The sequence below is a fragment of the Symphalangus syndactylus genome, chromosome 20 (genome assembly GCF_028878055.3).
Source record: "Symphalangus syndactylus isolate Jambi chromosome 20, NHGRI_mSymSyn1-v2.1_pri, whole genome shotgun sequence".
NCBI lineage: Eukaryota > Metazoa > Chordata > Mammalia > Primates > Hylobatidae > Symphalangus > Symphalangus syndactylus.
This window is the reverse complement of record NC_072442.2, coordinates 67507842-67521782: the sequence shown is the minus strand read 5'-3', so window position 1 is coordinate 67521782 and position 13941 is coordinate 67507842. Positions and strand designations below refer to the sequence as shown.

The window sequence follows — 13941 nt, the reverse complement described above, 5'->3', positions numbered from 1 at the left end:
TCTGAGACCAGCCTGGACAAGAGAGTGAGATCCCAGCTTTACAAAAAATTTAAAAATTAGGCCAGGCGCGGTGGCTCACGCCTGTAATCCCAGCACTTTGGGAGGCTGAGACAGGCGGATCACAAGGTCAGGAGTTCAAGACCATCCTGGCTAACATGGTGAAACCCCGTCTCTACTAAAAATACAAAAAATTAGCAGGGCGTGGTGGTGGGCGCCTGTAGTCCCAGCTACTCGGGAGGCTGAGGCAGGAGAATGGCGTGAACCTGGGTGGTGGAGCTTGCAGTGAGCCGAAATTGCGCCACTGCACTCCAGCCTGGGCAACAGAGCAAGACTCCGCCTCAAAAAAAAAAAAAAAGAAAAAAAAATTAAAAATTAGCCAGGCATGGTGGCATATGCACCTGTGGTCCCAGATACTCAGGTGGCTGAGGTGTGAGGATCACTTGAGCTGCAGTGAGCTATGATAGTGCCACTGCACTCCAGCCTAAGTGACAGTGAGACCCTGTCTCTAATAAAAATAATGAAAATATTAAAAAAGAAAATCTGAAATCCAAAACATTTCTCGTCCCAAGAATTTCGGATAAAGGAAACTCAACCGTAATGCAACAGTTCTAAAACACAATAGAACGTATCCTTAACAGACTTAACTAAAAAACAGAAAACATTCTGCTCATGCAAATGCCACACATTTGGAGATATGAAGGTCGGAATGCAAGAAAAATGTTATAGCTAAGAGTTACTCTAATGGAAACCAGAGGAAGGTAACTTTTTTTTTTTTTTTTTTTTTGAGACAGAGTTTTTGCTCTGTCGCCCAGGCTAGAGTGCAATGGTACGATCTCGACTCACAGCAACCTCCGCCTCCCAGGTTCAAGCAATTCTGCCTCAGCCTCCCAAGTAGCTGGGATTACAGGCGCCTGCCACCAGGCCCGGCTAATTTTTGTATTTTTAGCAGAGACGAGGTTTCAGAACCACATTGGCCAGGCTAGTCTCAAACTCTTGACCTCAGGTGATCCACCAGCCTCGGCCTCCCAAAGTGCTGGGATTACAGGCATGAGCCACTGTGCCCGGCCAAGGTAACTTTTTAAATTTTGTGAAAACTTATGTAGCTGAAAATTCCTCAGATTTTTCTTTCTCAATTCCAGTTGCCTTCAGCTGGGCCTCTGAAGGTAAGTGAAGGAGAAATGAACCCTGAGATGCCTTATGAGTGCTGCTTTTTCACAGGTTCTCTATGCCACTGGTTAACATGACTTAGATAAGCCCCTGAGAAAATGCAAAAATAATGCTTTTCTGTTCAAAATAATAAATCCAACTTTTACTCCTGCCTTAATTTAGAATCATCACAACTCCACAAGAAGGAGACTACAGAATTTCTACAAGGAATGCTCAGAAAATAACTATGAAGCGACCTGACATACTATAAGCCGCTATTGCACAGAGCATGGAAACTGGCACACTAAGCAAAGAGGAGAAGGAAGAAGCCAGCAGGGGAAGAAGTGAAAGGGATGTGAAATGAGCAGAGGACAAGAGGGAAGCTGGGGATGATGGCCTTGTACCTTGGTGAAGGTGGTGGAGCCAGAGGCCATGAGAATTTGACGCACACGGTTGTGGAAGCGCTGCATTGACTCATCATCCACACGCAGGAAACACTGAGCTGTGCGCTCCTTAGTAACCTAAACCACAAAGTCAAGGTGAACTTGTCTGAGGAACTCCCACAGAAGCAAGAGCCAACTGTGCCCACCACTCAGCCTTTCAACCCAACAAGGCTCCGGTGACTGACCCAGGAAGTACAGGCGCGCTCATGTCACTCTCAGCCCCTCCCAGGCTGTACCTCATTCTGCAGGTTCCAGACCCCGTCCTTGTGGGTGAACTCCTCATAGCTGGTGCGGCACTTAGGCAGGATGCGGCACTCGAAGCCACACATGTTGAACAGCAGGTTGGGGTTGTCCTTACTGTACACAGACACGAAGCTGTTCTCCCACTGAACTGTAGTCACTGACCGTGGCAAGCGGTTCTTGATGTCCCAGAATACTGCCCGGCCTCTGCCCACAGAGAACATATGGTCACATCAGTTTCTTGGAAGGAACTTCCCTTCAAAGGCCAACTGATGATATCCTGACACAGCCACGCCTCTCCCACCCAGGACACAGCCTCAGGTATGCCCGCTCTGGGCCCTTAGCCTATGTCCTTCCAGCTCACACAGCCCCAACCTAGACTCACAAGTTAACATCATGTTTCATGAGGCGCATGCGGGCATCTCGGGGCCAGCACTTCTTGTTATTATAGCCAACGATGTTTTCATTGTTGGGGTCAGGGTGCTCTGTCAAGTAACGTTGAATCAGGTCCCGAGCCTCATCTGCTGTGAACCTACACCAGACCAGGTACATTGCTGAGGCCCCAATACACTGAGATTTGGGACACCCACGAGTCCTCCAGCTCCACAGATGAAGACCCCACCCCATCCTACCCCCACCCTCCCCAGGCTTCATTACATTTTATTTAATTTTAATTTTTTTTTGAGACGGAGTCTCGCTCTGTTGCCCAGGCTGGAGTGCGGTGGCGCAATCTCGGCTCACTGCAAGCTCCGCCTCCCAGGTTCACGCCCTTCTCCAGCCTCAGCCTCCCGAGTAGCTGGGATTACAGGCGCCCACCACCACGCCCGGCTAATTTTTTGTATTTTTAGTAGAGACGGGGTTTCACCGTGTTAGCCAGGATGGTCTCGATCTCCTGACCTCGTGATCCGCCCGCCCCGGCCTCCCAAAGTGCTGGGATTACAGGCGTGAGCCACCGTGCCCAGCCGCTTCATTCCATTTTAAGGCCCCAACAGCAGTTAAGTCAACTCAGATACAATAGCTGATTTCAGAGGCATATGCCTCAGTACCCTGCAAGGCTAGGAATCCAGGCAAGCCCTCACCTGAAAAAAATATGAATGCGATCAATATATCTGCAGAAGAGACGGATGGGGTGGGCAGCCTCAGTGGCTATGTCCTGGAAACTGAGAAAGTCATTTGGCATCTGAGGGGGCCCAGCCATCTCACTGGCCCGGTGCAATCCCAATACAAGCAAATCCATCACCAGGCCATAATACTGCACGATGAATGAGGCAAACTGCAGGCCTCTGATGATCCCATATGAATTTGTATGGTTCATGTCCTAGAAAGAAAGAACTACAACTCTTAACAACTTGAGCCATGTCCCAGGATTCTCCAGGGTCAACCTCTTTTGTTCTCCCCACAGCAAATTCTATTTTTTCCCCACCCTGAGGCAGAGTTCTGCTCAGTCACCCAGGCTGGAGTGCAGTGGCGCAATCTCAGCTCACTGCAACCTCCACTTCCGGGGTTCAAGTGATTCTCCTGCCTCAGCCTCCCGAGTAGCTGGGATTACAGGCACCCACCACCACACCCAACTAATTTTTGTATTTTTTTAAGTAGAGACGGGGTTTCACCATGTTGGCCAGACTGGTCTCCAACTCCTGACCTCGTGATCCGCCCGCCTCAGCCTCCCAAAGTGCTGGGATTACAGGCGTGAGCCACTGCACCCAGCCTCCTCCTCAGCAAATTCTGAGTCAGTGAGCCAGACAACCACTCCACACACAATTCCGTGCTACTGTGCCTGAGACACACCTTATAGTTGATGACGACATTGTTCTTGGCTGTCATGTAGTCGGCTATGTTGTGGTCCACGATGAGGCGCAGCAGCCTATTGAGCAGGGTCAAGTCGATCTTCTCATACATCTTCTCAAAGCGGGATTCTAGCATGACATTGCACTCGCCTTCACTTGTCTCCCACACGTCCTGCAGGTTATTGATGCCTGAGGAGTAGCAAGGCAGGTCTCCAGCAGGTTAGAAATCCTCTTTCAAGACTAGCCCCACAGTAACTATCATTACCTTCCATAACCAATCCCACTAAGAGTCCATGTATTCATCTGGATTGCTTTAACTATGAGCTTGTCCTCAGTTTAACATGAACACTACTTCCCTTTATTACCACGCATCAAGAGAGTAAACCAATCATGCTGCCCAGATGAGAATTTCAACGTAGAACTAAATTCCTCCCCCGTTCCTCACAGGGCAATCTCAGGAAAGTTCTACCTTGACACCACTTGTAAACAAGCAGCGGAGGTGGTTCTGTGTCAGCAGGCTTAATCCAGGGTGGGAACAGGCGGCGCTTGTCGGCTTCATACCACAGGTACTGGTCCAGGTAGGCATCAGTTATTTTCTCCAGGGGCTCAACGTCATATACTGGAACGAGGTGACTATAGAGATCCATGAACTCAATGCCCACCTGTGGGACAAGGAGGCTGGTTCACACCAATCCACCAATCACCTGAGGCAACTGCTACCTTTGGTAGCACCAAAAAGAAAACTTGGGAGGCCTCACTCACCTCTTTGAAGGCTCTCTGTGTGAGGAGGTGACGCTTGATGCGAGACAGCGCCTCGTGGGGGTTATCATAGGCCTGCTCGATCAGACCTAGCTCCTCCCTCTGAGACTGGTTCAATCGAGACTTCACACTGATAAAAGCAATGGGAAGGGTGAATGGGAAAACTAGGAGGAAGTAAAACCAGAAAAGACTGGGGCTACACCTTCTTTCTTTGGACTCTGAGGATGATGCCATTCCCTGCTGTCACCTTCCCAGCAGGAACCTATCTACCCTACTACTCACCTATAAGCTTCCTTGAGCCGCTCCAATGCCAAGATGAGCAACTTGGTGTCATGCTTATAGGAGAGTGGGGGGAATGGGATGGGTGAGAACCTGCGGCTTTCCAACCAATGCACTGTGGTGGTATATACTGCCACTGCTTCCTCCGCTGTGATGTAAGGCCCGTCCTGCAAGGTGGACATGAAATTAGCCTCCTGCTACAGCCTGATCCCCCCAAAACAAGGTTCAGTCACAACTCTACAGTCCTCCCTCCTGCCCACTCCCCCACCACTCACACCCAGCCCAGCCTACTCTGCCCAACCTTCAGGTAGTTGTGCTGCCGCTCCTGTTCTGCCTTCAGATAGAGCCGGGTGAGGCGGCCCAGATTCTTTTTACAAACAGTCTTGTCCACAGTGGCCCCTCGGCGGATCCGTTCTCGGTTGTAGTGGGCAGTGTTGGTCCACCAGTCAGCCTTGGCCTTCACATATCGAAGGATCATATTCTCTATGGGCGTCGGCAGCCCAGGGACCTAAAAGTCCAAAAAGCACAATCAAGCCAGGATCAAGCCAGGTACTGTGGCGCACACCTGTAGTCCCGGCTACTCAGGCTAAGGAGGATCGCTTGAGCTCAGGAGCTTGAGGCCAGCCTAAGCAACATGGTGAGCCCCCTCTCTCAAAGGGAAAAGAAAAGAGATGGGAGCCAGATAGCCCCCTAATGATTCCCGAAGTGGTAATCCTAACCTAAAGACGGATGTTTACACCTCCGAGGAAATAAAGAGACACCCACCTTCCAAGGAATGTTGGCTTTCCAGCAGCGCCAGGCTTCACTGAGGTGCTGCAGGATTGTCCGGGCCTTGTTCTGTTTGATCCCCTCAGGCATCATGTCCAGAATATCATGCATCACAGCTGCCCGCAGCTCAAGGTCAAAATGTGACTCCACTCGTTGCTTTGTTACTGTCTTTGCCACCCCCTTTGAGTGTCGACCTGGAAGTAGAGCGTCCCAAGGGGATTACAAGGAAGATTCCTTGCTTTCAGTAAGGGTCTCTACCTTCATGCTCCTCACTCATTATGGTTATTAATAAAATTAGGTATTAACAAAGCGTCCCTGTGCCCAGCATACGCAAAAAGACCAGCTACCTTAAACATTCACAACTATGCTTCTGAAGAATTTCCACTCCTGCAAATGCATGACTGCCTCTCAAGGCCCCAGAAGGAAGCCCAAGAAATAGAATACTAGGTCAGACTCATTTGAGAACTGGACCTAAAGGCAATCTAGTAGGAAGAGTGCTCATACAAGAGCAGGGAACAGACCCAAACGGGCAGGTACCTTTGAAGCAATAACAGGAGGAGCTGGATACAGAGAAAACCACTCACCTTCAAACTGCCGGGCCAGGAGGTTGCCCAGCCATCGTTCCAACAAAGGGGTAATGCCACGCATGAAAAACAGCCAGACCCGCCAACCGGCAGCCCAGAAGCCACAGCCAGGACCCTTCCCTACAGGGCCCTATGATCCCAAGCAGAAGTTAAGAACACAAGTTAGCAATGCATTTTAACAACAATAAAAACCTGGGCAGAGATGGGGCATATATGTATAATATACACATAGAGGAACATATACATGGCAGTAGAGGGGTAAAAAGAAAAAAAAACTCTGGGACCTCAACATCTAAAACAAAAGGGTAAATGAGAAACCTTAAGGCAAAAACCAGGAACTAAGATTGCCCATGTGAATTTAAAGGAGCAGTAAGGACACGCTCATAGCTGCTCTCCAAATAGGTCCCTGGAAAGAGCCCTGTCTAAATGTATAAATGAAAAAAGATCTGAGAAAGTTAAGTCCAGTGAGGCTGGGCACAGTGGCTCACACTGGTAATCCCAGTACTTTGGGAGGCCGAGGAGTGTGGATCACCTGAGGTCAGGAGTTCAAGACCAGCCTGGCCAATACAGTGAAACCCCGTCTCTACTAAAAATTCAAAAACTAGCCAGGCATGGTGGTGCGCGCCTGTAGTCTCAGCTACTTGGGAGGCTGAAGCAGGAGAATCACTTCAACCCGGGAGGTGGAGGCTGTGGTGAGCCAAGATTGTGCCACTGCACTCCAGCTGGGGCAACAGAGCAAGACTCAGTCTCAAAAAAAAAAAAAAAAATAGCCAAGCGTGGTGGTGGACACCTGTAATCCCAGCTACTCGGGAGGCTGAGGCAGGAGAATTGCTTGAACTCAGGAGGCAGAGGTTGCAGTGAGCCGAGATCGTGCCATTGCACTCCCGCCTGAGAGACAAGAGTAAGACTCTGTCTCAAAAAAAAGAAAGTCAGTAAAGTCAGGGTCTCACCGTGTTGAAACGATAATAGATGAGATGCTTCAGGTCCTTGCACATGCGAATCTGTCGCATCAGCTTGTATTTGTATCGATACATGCCCGTCAACTGCCCAACATGGGCAAATATATACTGCAATCCATCTGCCAGCTGCAATACAATTGCCCCATCAGACCTGGAGCTTAAACCAGCTCCACGGCCAGCACAGGCTTCCTCCAGCCTCCTCACCCAGGCAGGGGTTGGGAATACCTAACCTCACCTGGAAGGCATCCACATTGCCCAGCCGATACTGCACGTGACTATCCACCACCAGCTTAGTCAAACGCAGAACTTCCCGACACAGGTGGAAAGCATTCCCAAAACGAGATTTCTTTCTTTCCTGGAGAAGACGGACAAGACGCAAAAAACAGAAAGAACATGAATGAGCAATGGACCCAACTGGATGTATGCCTTCATCAGTAGCCAGAGCAAAACAGCTGTCCGTCCCTGAAGCCCAGGAGGCCCCTAGGGTCCAATGCAGGCACCTTGGTGGTGAGCGTTTTCACAGGCTTGAGGTTGAAGTTGTAGTCCAGGTGCAGGTAGTTGAGGTTTTTGCGGTGAATGAGAAGGTTGAGCATGTTGTAGCCCTGGCGGCAAACCTGGAGCCCAACCTCCACCCAGTCCAGCTTTGTGGACTGAAAGAATTTGGTGGCTTTGAAGGAGCGGAACAGATACCTGAGGTGGGAACATGGAGAGTAAGAGTCAGCCTACTGATATCTCTGGAACAGAAGTCTGCGCAGGGGCCCTGGGGCACCTTACCTCTTCTTTTGAGCCTTAGGGGGCCGATGCTTCAGGGCATTCAGCACATAGTACTTAAGCAGCTTCTGGTAGGAGACCCTCACTTTCACAGGCTGCCCGGCAGGACAATGCTCCCGATACCTACAAAAATAAGCCCACCAGAGTTTGGCCATCTCTTCTTCCAGCCACTCTGCTAAAGGCTGCAAGCCTTGGGTTGTCTACCATTTTTATGGAAAAAAAAAAAAAAAAAAAAAAAAAGAATTAAAAAAAAAAAGGCTGGCTGGGCGCGGTGGCTCACGCTTGTAATCCCAGCACTTTGGGAGGCCGAGGCAGGCGGATCACGAGGTCAGGAGATCGAGACCACGGTGAAACCCTGTCTCTACTAAAAAAAAAATACAAAAAAATTAGCCGGGCGTGGTGGCGGGCGCCTGTAGTCCCAGCTACTCGGAGAGGCTGAGGCAGGAGAATGGCGTGAACCCAGGAGGCGGAGCTTGCAGTGAGCCGAGATTGCGCCACTGCACTCCAGCCTGGGCAACAGAGCAAGACTCCGTCTCAAAAAAAAAAAAAAAAAAAAAAGGCTACATGCCCACCTAGTTGGAGTCTTTTCTCCTATACATCCACTATCATTCCCCCTGCCACAGGGAAAACCTTACCAGTTCTTGACAAGGGGTATGTCCAGGGCCCGACGGGTGCGACCAGAGCGTAGGTTGAAGGGCCGCGGGGCCCAGAGCAGGGCAATGCCATTGGCTGTATTGTCTGTATAGAGGGGTGTGTCCTTCAGGAAGGGCTCCACAAACTCCGGGAGCTCAAATTCCTCATCATCATCCGGCAATGGTTCCTGACTCTGAAAAAGGAATCCCTCTAAGGGTTTAGCTCCTGATGAACTAGGCACAGACTTAAGAGGAGGGAAATTCTCTGGGGCCAAGCACAAAGCCTGTATCTGCCATGGAAACTGGGCTGTCTGACAAAAGCAGCCCTGAAGTGCCAGCGCAAAGGAAACCAAAGACAGCAAAGAACAAGACAGGGCCACCAGGAAAGCAAGAGTCACTTCTCACACCTCAACTGGCCACCACCAGAAAGCCTCCCAACGGAGCCCCAACATCACAGGAGGTCAACATTGCAATCATCTCCCACCCAAGCTCCAAACACTGGGCCTGGACACAACGGAACACAGATGAGCATCAGAAACATTATGGTAAGCTTAAGAAGCCAGTCACTGAAGACTACATAGTGTACGATTCTATTTCATTCTATTATATGAAATGTGTAGAATAGTCAAATCTATAGACAGAAAGTAGATTGGTGGTTGCGTAAAGAAGTTGGGGAGAAATGGCCAGTAACTGCTAAGAGTTTCTTTCTCAAGTAATAAAAATATTCTCGGCCAGGCGCGGTGGCTCAAGCCTGTAATCCCAGCACTTTGGCAGGCCGAAGCGGGCGGATCACGAGGTCAGGAGATCGAGACCATCCTGGCTAACATGGTGAAACCCCGTCTCTACTAAAAATACAAAAAATTAGCCGGGCGTGATGGCGGGCGCCTGTAGTCCCAGCTACGTGGGAGGCTGAGGCAGGAGAATGGCGTGAACCCGGGAGGCGGAGCTTGCAGTGAGCCGAGATCATGCCACTACACTCCAGCCTGGGCAAGACTCCATCTCAAAAAATAAAAAATAAAAAAAATAAAAATATTCTCAAATTGCATGTCGTGACAGTTGGGACAACTCTGAGAATAAGCTAAAAACCATCAAATTACACACTTTAAATGGGTAACTTGTATGGTATGTTAACTACATCTCAATATAAAGACTAAAACAAACAAACACAATAGAGACAGACCAGGACAGATTATCTAGAGCACCCAAGAAGAGAACCATAAAGTCCAGAAAGAGAGTCACGGAAACCAGGATTATACCAATGACATGTTTTAAGGCAAATGCTGAATTCTCATATTCGCTTATAGCTCAAGGGGAACACTTAGCAAGACGGAAAATACGTCTCCCTCCACCTGAGTGTTTAGTAACGTCAGCCAGCCTCAGGTATTTCTCCTGGAAGAGCTGAGGGAAAGTGTCCCTTCCCTTCCTCACCTTGACCGAGTGCCTATGGGAGATTGGGTTGATCAAAGGGTCAAAGTAGAAAGCTGGCAAATCAGGATCCTCAGTTTTGATGAATACAACATTGGGAGTATGGTACCTAAAATGAAAGGAAGAGTCAGCCAAAGTTCTCCGGCCCTGGCCCAACCTAAACAGCAGCCTTCTCCTTTCCAAATGTTGTGTTCCAGGTCTCTTACCAGGTGAGGTGGACATGGTGTGGAAGATTGTTGTACAAGTAAGGAAAAGCAATCTTGTATTCAGTGCGGATAGGCTGCCGGATGATAATCTTGTTAATATCGTTGAATTCATTCCAGTCTTCATCCCTAGGGTACAACATCAAGAATAAGCAGATTTTTTTTTTTTTTTTTTTTTTTTTTGAGACAGGGTCTCACTCTATCACCCAAGCTGGAATCCAACGACATGATCATTGTTCACTGCAGCTGTGACCTCCTGGGCTCAAACAATCCTCCCACAGCTCAGCTTCCCAAGTAACTGAGACTACAGGAAGCTGCGAGTGTCACCACACCCAGCTAAATTTTTTGGTAAAGATAGGGTTTTGCCATTTTGCCCAGGTTGGTCTCAAACTTCTGGGCTCAAGCAATCCTCCTGCCTCAGCTTCCCAACGTGCTCAGATTACAGCATGAGCCACTGCACCTGGCACAAAAAGACTAATTTGGAAGTTATATCAGGACTTTAAGAATCAAGATTACATTTTATTCAACTCAAAATGTCTAAAATCCCTCATCTCTCCAACTCACTGTAGGTTGATGTCTCGAACAAGAGGTTCAAATTTGGGGCCTCCAGGAATGGCCATATTGAGTGCCTTGGACGTAAAGAAGGCCTTCAAATCAAACAGGTAGAAGTAGTTGTCATCCACCAAGTCTGTCAGGAGCTGATTAGCCAGGCGGTAGAGAGTTGACATCATAGGTAGCGTGAACTGCCAGCGTTGGTACGTGGAGCCATTTACATACCTAGGTAAAAAATGAAAGGCCCACCTCAAGTAAGCAGCTAAACAAACCCATACCACCTACTGATCTCCCAGGACTCCTGCGTTTCCAGAACTCCTCCCAGGAGGAGTATCTCCATCTACCACTCACTTCCTGCTGTCCCTCAACGGCTGGTGGTCATAGAACCAGTCCAACACAGGGGCGTCCTCCTCAGGGTCCAGCTCTAGCTGAATGGCCTCCAGTGGCTCAACATCTAGGATGTTGTCAGCATAGTCCAAGGGCGGCTCCTCGTCATCAAAAGGGGGAAAACGCATCCTCTTGAAATGCCTCCTATCTCTTTTTTCTCGGCGCATCATAATCCACATTGACCTGGAAGGCAAGAACGTCACAGAACCATTTCTACCCACTGCCTCCCAACCACCACCACCACCCACCCACCATATTTCAGCCTTTCTCACCCCCACTGGGAGATGTAGACAGGTTCAATGACCCAGGGAATCTCATTGACGAAGGAAATGGCTCCAGTGATGTGGTACAGCACAGGCACATCCCGAATCTGCTCCCAAGGCATAGGCATGTTCTCCAGGAGTTTGAGGACTGCGTGGGGCATGTACTTTAGGGCACTGGCACATTAGAAAAAGAGAAGGCTATTAGAAATGACAAGGTGTTCTGCTACCTGTCCCATGCAGAGAAGCCACATGTTCATGTTCCACAGTAAATCCTACCTTACAATCCAAACTCCCAAACTTAGCCCACAGGCCCTTCCTAACCAGAAACCCTGCCTCTCCCTCTCCAACTTCGCCTTGCGCCACTCTTCTTCAACGTCATAATCCCACAGTGCTGGTATCAGCTCCTCTAAATCAATGGCTATCCCTCTGGAGACAGCTTTGCGGCTGTCTCACATCCTATTCCCTCCGCATCTTCTCATAAATCGTAATAAAGTATTCACCGTACTTCACTATCAGCACTTGTCTCATGTCTGTCAGGCCACTCGACTGCACACTGCAGAAAGGCGGAGATTGTTACCCTCTGCTCGCTACTATATCCCCGGCAGCCAGCACAGTTTTCAAAGTATTTTTTGAAATAGCCAAAACTTCCAGTTCATTACATGGTAGACATTTTTGTGTCCAAATAGAACAGGAATCTGCTAAGACATCTGTACCTGTACTCGCCCAGTTTAGAGCCACAGAAAAAACAGGAGTAGGGAAACCTCTGAAATTAAATACCCCAACCACAGAATTCAGGTCCCTGAGGAGTGACAGGCTGCACTATGCCCAGTATCCCACTCTGGGCTTCAACCAGCTCAACCATAGGGACATCTTATTTTTATTTTTATTTTTTTTTTGAGACGGAGTCTCGTACTTTTGCCCAGGCCAGAGTGCAGTGGCATGATCTCCTGCCTCAGCCTCCCGAGTAGCTGGGACTACAGGCGCCCGCCACCACACCCGGCTAATTTTTTGTATTTTTTAGTAGAGACGGGGTTTCACCGTGTTAGCCAGGATGGTCTTGATCTCCTGACCTTGTGATCCGCCCACCTCGACCTCCCAAAGTGCTGGGATTACAGGTGTGAGCCACCGCGCCTGGCCAGGGACATTTTATAATACCATCAACAGGACAAATTAAAGCACCAGTCCCAGATAGGGAAGAGAGGGGAAACAGACCGCATAAGTGGAAGATGTAGAAATTATCAGAGACTCCTACCGGTTTTCTTCTTTCTCTTATATCCACCAAAATGAGCTGTCAAAGCACCAATCCAAGACTGTGGGACAGGGAGAAGGGAAAAGGGCCAAATTCCAAATGAAATTATTTCAGGATGTTCCTTACCCCAGGTAAACCCTTTTGTCATGGCGGAACTTCCTGTTGGTCATGTCTCCATGGTCTCGAATGATCTTCCTGACATGTTCTGGGGGCATGTCTTCCTTCTGGGCATCCACAAACCCAAACTTCCGCTTTTCTGCATAGCGCTTGGCCTGCAATTGCTGCCATTTTCGAGCTGCAAAGGCACCTCAGTTTAAAGGTCTGCACATCCTCAGCCTAATCCTTTTCACCTCTTGCCCTAAGGTAAGCTCCTGTCAGTGAGTGTGAGGGAGGAGCAGGCAACCAGCAGGAAGAAGCACCCCTTGCCAATTCCCTTACCATTTTACTCTATTTTTCCCTCCATCACATTTATCACTATCTGACTTTTTTTTTTTTTTTTTTTTGAGACGTCGTTTCGCTCTGTCTCCCAGGCTGGAGTGCAATGGTGCGATGTCGGCTCACTGCAACCTCCGCCTCCCGGGTTCAAGCCATTCTCCTGCCTCAGCCTCCCCAGTAGCTGGGATTATAGACACGCGCCACCACACAACTCATTTTTGTATTTTTCGCACAGACGAGGTTTCACTATGTTGGCCAGGCTGGTCTCGAACTCCTGACCTCAGGTGATCCGCCCGCCTCGGCCTCCCAAAGTGCTGGGATTACAAGTGTGAGCCACGGCGCCCGGCCTGACATTTTTATTACAGAGCCTCAAGGTTTTGTTACTATCTCTCCCGCTGTAATTTAAACCCCGTAAAGACAGGAATTTTGTCTCCATTACTACTGTACCCCCGCTGCATCAGCGCTTGCAAATAATACGGCCTTAAAACGACTTGATGAAAAGTTAAATGGGGATAACAAGGGAGCTGACACCTCAGGAGTTGCCCAAGCGGGGAGGGTCCCCACCCGCCTGCGCGCGCGCACACCCGCCCCGCCTCCGGCCCGCGCGCCGCTCCACACCCTCGCCTCACCTTTCTCCTGCAGCTTCTCCTCTGACATGTAGTCCGGTAGCGGGGCTAGAGGGCCAGGCACCGGGTTACCCGGCCCTCGATAAGGAAATACTCCGGCCATATCCGGAGAATCTGGGGAGCGGCGGGACAGAAAAATTCACTAACCACAGGCCCGCGCCCACAAGAAGCGCAGCAGAAAGGCGTCCGGGGACCCCGGCCTGCAGTCCCGCCACGCAGTGCATCCAGCCCCGCCCGGCCTAACCCCTTCGGTCACTCGGCCCGACCCGACCACGCCTCCCGCAGCCCGGCCTTAAACGCCTGCCACGCACCCCACAGCCCCTCACACTGGAGGCCGCTTGTCCCGTAGCGCAATGGCGCCCAGTCTGCGTCCGCTCCGCGTTCCCAGCGCCGGGAAGTGCGCAACCCGAGTTCAGCAGTTGATCCAATCGGC

The 13941-nt window shown here is 49.8% G+C and overlaps 1 protein-coding gene across 1 annotated transcript in view; it reads right to left on the bottom strand.

The window, feature by feature from the left end:
- PRPF8 (pre-mRNA processing factor 8) overlaps window positions 1-13905 on the bottom strand; it is a 35869-nt gene extending 21964 nt beyond the window's left edge. Inside the window, exons 1-24 of the mRNA XM_055256343.2 lie at window positions 13820-13905; window positions 13512-13622; window positions 12574-12742; window positions 11208-11372; window positions 10900-11118; window positions 10561-10773; window positions 10000-10125; window positions 9797-9902; window positions 8372-8562; window positions 7740-7859; window positions 7466-7655; window positions 7201-7320; window positions 6957-7091; window positions 6007-6136; window positions 5420-5616; window positions 4956-5162; window positions 4658-4821; window positions 4379-4505; window positions 4086-4278; window positions 3618-3805; window positions 2909-3147; window positions 2215-2361; window positions 1826-2036; window positions 1551-1667 (exon numbers count right to left, since the gene is read on the bottom strand). Coding sequence (XP_055112318.1) covers window positions 1551-1667; window positions 1826-2036; window positions 2215-2361; window positions 2909-3147; window positions 3618-3805; window positions 4086-4278; window positions 4379-4505; window positions 4658-4821; window positions 4956-5162; window positions 5420-5616; window positions 6007-6136; window positions 6957-7091; window positions 7201-7320; window positions 7466-7655; window positions 7740-7859; window positions 8372-8562; window positions 9797-9902; window positions 10000-10125; window positions 10561-10773; window positions 10900-11118; window positions 11208-11372; window positions 12574-12742; window positions 13512-13611 — 3774 coding nt within the window. The 5' untranslated portion in view covers window positions 13612-13622; window positions 13820-13905. The remainder of the gene's footprint in view (window positions 1-1550; window positions 1668-1825; window positions 2037-2214; window positions 2362-2908; window positions 3148-3617; window positions 3806-4085; window positions 4279-4378; window positions 4506-4657; window positions 4822-4955; window positions 5163-5419; window positions 5617-6006; window positions 6137-6956; window positions 7092-7200; window positions 7321-7465; window positions 7656-7739; window positions 7860-8371; window positions 8563-9796; window positions 9903-9999; window positions 10126-10560; window positions 10774-10899; window positions 11119-11207; window positions 11373-12573; window positions 12743-13511; window positions 13623-13819) is intronic.
- Window positions 13906-13941: the final 36 nt, after the last annotated feature.